Genomic DNA, 4,480 nt, shown 5'->3' on the forward strand with positions numbered 1-4,480 from the left:
CAATATCTCATCAAATCTATGCCAAATCAAACGGCAGAGATTTACCTCCACGTGGATACCCAATCTGACGGTGATTTGTACAAACGTGTTTTAATCGCAACGGTTAAAGTAGGACCCAAGAAAAACATTTGATTAGCTGGTTATCATTTATTGGCTCTTTTGTCCTTAACCATGGTTTGAGAAAGCTCTAACTACAGTTAATAAATCTTATTTTTATTTACTTATTTCTTTTTTTGGAGAATAATAAAAATTTTGTACGGCATTCTCCTTTTATGCACCGACGACGAATTTCCAACCTCAGCTTTATAAATAAACTGATTTCTTTTCTCCCCTAATTTTTATGATTTCCGGCGAAAACAATTCAATCAAAATATAAATCCTGAATGATTTTGCCGGGATCTCTGAAATTTTGTTGAAAATTCGTTGATAGTCTGTCAATAAATAACGGAAATTTGGTTGAAGATCTAATTTCTGGGCAATGTGGGTAATCTGAGAAGAATGTATTATTGATTGAAGTCGATGAAGTTTAATTAATTGAAGCATTGATTGGTGAAATTGGGATCGAGAAGGGGTTCAACATTTTTCGAGGCGTTTTATTAATTTTTTAAAACAGGGTTCGGAAGAAGAAATAAGCATCTAAAAGTGTATTTTTTTTCTTCTTTCTGTATATGATTCAGTAATAGAAAGGAAACTCAATATTGTGTTCTTGTTTTTGTAATTTTTATTTCCTTAATAACAATAAGAAAACAAAATAGGAATCATAGAGTTTGCTGTCTTTTTGGAATTTACTATACAAATGTGGTAAGAATAAGAGTAGAAAAGAGAGATTTGAATGAATGTATGTATGTTGAGGATCTGAAGATTAAAGAGAGTACAAGTTTGAGATGGGGTTGAAAACATGTGGAGGAGGAGATGGGAAAATTGAGAAATGGAAGAACTCATCACCAGTAATAAGCAGGTCTAAAATGAAGATATGGATGGTTAGAGCAACAACAACAGTTTTATTATGGACTTGTGTTGTTCAGTTAACAGCATTAGGTGAGTTATGGGGTCCTAGGGTTTTGAAAGGTTGGCCTTCTTGTTTTACACCACCTTCTTCCGTTTCTTCTACAACTTCTACTTCGAATTCTAATCCGCTTTTGGCTGTCAAGTTATCTTCAGTTCCTGCTAAACTTCCTCTTCCACCAAAAAGTGAGTGCTTTTTCATCTTTCAATTTCGCATCTTTTGTTGAATTTGATGTGCTAGTAGAACGAATTGATTAGGTGGTTAAAGAGAATTAAGTTAGGTAATTTCTTTTTTTCTGTTTTGGGTTTGTATATTGTTAGGTAGTGGTTTTGATTTATTTCTTTTTAGATATCTCAATGTGTCATCTTGTTGACTTGTTTATAGTTACATCACTATAATTTTTCGACAATTCGACGATGATTCTAGTATTGTTAGATGAATCTAATCGTTAATTGATGTGTGCTATTAGCAATTTCGATTGTTCGGGCAATTGATCAGAGTTCACAATTGTTTTTGATTTGCAGGGGTTTACAAGAACAATGGTTACCTGATGGTTTCTGCTAATGGCGGGCTTAATCAGATGCGAGCAGCCGTAAGATTCTATTCATTTACTAATAATGCCCTTTAACTTTTGTCTTGCTTGTTGGGAAACTCAGTTTTTTTCTTGGTTTTTCCTATGAAGTCTAATTTCGTTTTTTTGACTTTCAGATATGTGATATGGTTACTATTGCAAGATATTTGAATGTTACACTCATAGTCCCTGAGTTGGATAAAACCTCATTCTGGGCTGATCCCAGGTAGGTTATCTTTCTTCCCCAATTCGAATAGTATACATGAAAATATTCATTTTTCATTTACAATATACTGGTGGAATATGGCAGTGAGTTCCAAGACATATTTGATGTGGATCATTTCATTTCATCGTTGAGAGACGAGGTTCGGATATTGAAAGAGCTGCCACCCAGGCTCAAGAGAAGAGTTGAGCAAGGAATGTTCTACTCGATGCCACCAATTAGTTGGTCCAATATATCTTACTACCTTGAGCAGGTAAGATATAATAATTCCTTTATCCTGAACTTATTTTTCTTGGATGATTATTCCAGTTATCTAATTACATTTAAATTCTCTTAATTGTTGGTAAACAGATTCTTCCATTGATTAAAAAATACAAGATTGTACACCTGAACAAAACTGATGCTAGGTTGGCTAACAATGGCTTACCCTTAGAAATTCAGAAGTTGCGGTGCCGCGTGAATTATAATGCCCTTAGATTCACCACCCAGATAGAGGACTTGGGCCGGAGGGTTATCAGGATTTTAAGACAAAATGGTCAATTCTTAGTGCTTCATCTCAGATATGAAATGGACATGTTGGCATTTTCTGGTTGTACTCAAGGTTGTAATGACAAGGAAGTAGAAGAGTTGACTAGGATGAGGTAAGTTTAAGTTTTCTTTTTGACAAAATCGTTAAATTGTCACTGTTGCGAAATATTAAAACCTCAATTTATTTTCCGGGTAGTTCAGATATGCTTATCCTTGGTGGAAAGAAAAAGAAATAAACTCCGACCTGAAGAGGACAGAAGGTCTATGCCCTTTAACACCCGAAGAAACTGCGCTCACGCTAAGGGCGTTAGAAATAGATCCGAATATCCAAATCTATATTGCTGCAGGAGAAATATATGGTGGGGAAAGGAGGATGGAAAGTCTGGCAGCTTCTTACCCAAATTTGGTCAGTATATAGAAACCACATGAATACCCCAATTTAGCACTGTCAGCTGTCTTCTTTGCAGTTATACTGACTTGGTTTATTGAAACAGGTCAGAAAGGAGACACTTTTGCGTCAGTCCGATCTTAGATTTTTCCAAAACCATTCTTCTCAAATGGCAGCGTTGGATTATCTGGTCTCAATGGAGAGTGATATATTTGTTCCTACGTATGACGGAAATATGGCTAAGGTTGTTGAAGGTCATCGCAGGTACTGCATTCTATCTTTTTTGTATTGTGCACTTTCTTTTGTTTGTGCTGCATCAACCCTTCATTTGAAGTAACATCGTGCCATAGATGTGAGATATAAAGATATCAGATTAGAGCAATCCTGTCTTGCAAAATTGATTCTTGTGCCCGGACTTCGAACCTAGTGCTTAGCTAACTGACAACCAAGTTAAATTATCAGTGTAGTTACTTCTCCCAGATAATTAATCACGATTTTGTTAGTATTCAGTATTGGTGGAAGCTCTCTTTCGGCAGTTAAATCTGAGTGTTTAAGTAAATTGATTCAGCATGCATTAGTGTCTAGATGTTACCATCTTAATTGAGTTATCGAGTTTTACATCTGAAATGATTTCTTTTTTATATGTTATTCAGGTTTTTAGGTTTCAAGAAGACGGTTCTTTTAGACAGAAAACATTTAGTTTTTCTAATAGATCAATATAACAATGGAGTATTAGATTGGAATGAATTCTCTTCGTCAGTGAAAGTAGTTCACTCGAAACGTATGGGGAATCCTACAAGAAGAGTGGTAATTTCTGATAGACCCAAAGAAGAAGATTTTTTCTACGCCAATCCAGAGGAATGTCTGCAGCTTCCCGATAGCATGTGAAAATTCTCTCATAAGGTTAAAAAATTTCCTCCAAGAAATCTTCTCCACTGTTGCATTCACATAGATCACTTCATATCCAGCTCTGTACACGTGAAGCTTAGCAATGCAGAAGAGTGATGAAATGGAAACAAAATTTAGGGGTTCTTCTGAAGCAGCTGATGATCGAAGGGCTAGATGGAGTTTCAAAACGAAAAGTGAATATTAGTTATATAAAATAATAATTTTTGAATTTTTTACTTACATTGATTTCCTTCATGTCTTACGCCGAAGACTACTCTTCCACGCTTGGGACAACAATGTAGCATATAATTGATAAATAGAAGATCATATTTGATTTTTGCTATGTACCAACTGGGACTCAGAATTTTTTTTGCTACATACTCAATAAATACATTTTTTTTTTCATTTACAATTTGTAACTTTCTTTTAGTTGGCCGCTTCTCTGCTTTAGGCTTTCGGTGTTCCCTAATAAACTCTTCCACCAGTGGGTGGAGTTCAGGTGATATGCAGAATGTTCCGATCGTTGATTGATTATGCGGATGATTCGGGTGATAAAAAAGGATAATATGCATCAAAGTTTATCACTAGATTCACATGGGTTTTGCAATCTAACAACCTAGAAATGATGCATGGATTATTATATGCAAAGCCATAAAATGCTACCTTTCACCTTTGTGTTCCACTTGCATTCCTGGAAAAAACGACATTACTCATATTCTATCTCACTTTACCTTGCTGGTGCTTTGGCCAAGATTATCCATCAGAGGATGAGATCCCCCAAGTTGTGGGCAACAAATAACGATCCAAACTGGTGATCCAACTTCCAAGAGACGAGTTAACAGTAAATGAATGAGAGGAATAGTGAAATCCAAGAAA

At 35.5% G+C, this 4,480-nt stretch overlaps 1 protein-coding gene across 1 annotated transcript; it reads left to right on the forward strand.

Moving 5' to 3' along the window:
• The first annotated feature begins 261 nt into the window (after positions 1-261).
• Positions 262-4,009, forward strand: LOC113281871 (O-fucosyltransferase 34-like). Its single transcript, XM_026530767.1, has 8 exons — positions 262-1,191; positions 1,531-1,598; positions 1,715-1,803; positions 1,888-2,053; positions 2,152-2,441; positions 2,530-2,734; positions 2,823-2,980; positions 3,370-4,009. The coding sequence occupies exons 1-8, from the start codon at positions 885-887 to the stop codon at positions 3,602-3,604; spliced, it is 1,518 nt and encodes a 505-aa protein (XP_026386552.1). The 5' UTR covers positions 262-884; the 3' UTR covers positions 3,605-4,009.
• The last annotated feature ends 471 nt before the right edge of the window (positions 4,010-4,480 follow it).

Source organism: Papaver somniferum, chromosome 5, assembly GCF_003573695.1.
Source record: "Papaver somniferum cultivar HN1 chromosome 5, ASM357369v1, whole genome shotgun sequence".
Classification (NCBI taxonomy): domain Eukaryota; kingdom Viridiplantae; phylum Streptophyta; class Magnoliopsida; order Ranunculales; family Papaveraceae; genus Papaver; species Papaver somniferum.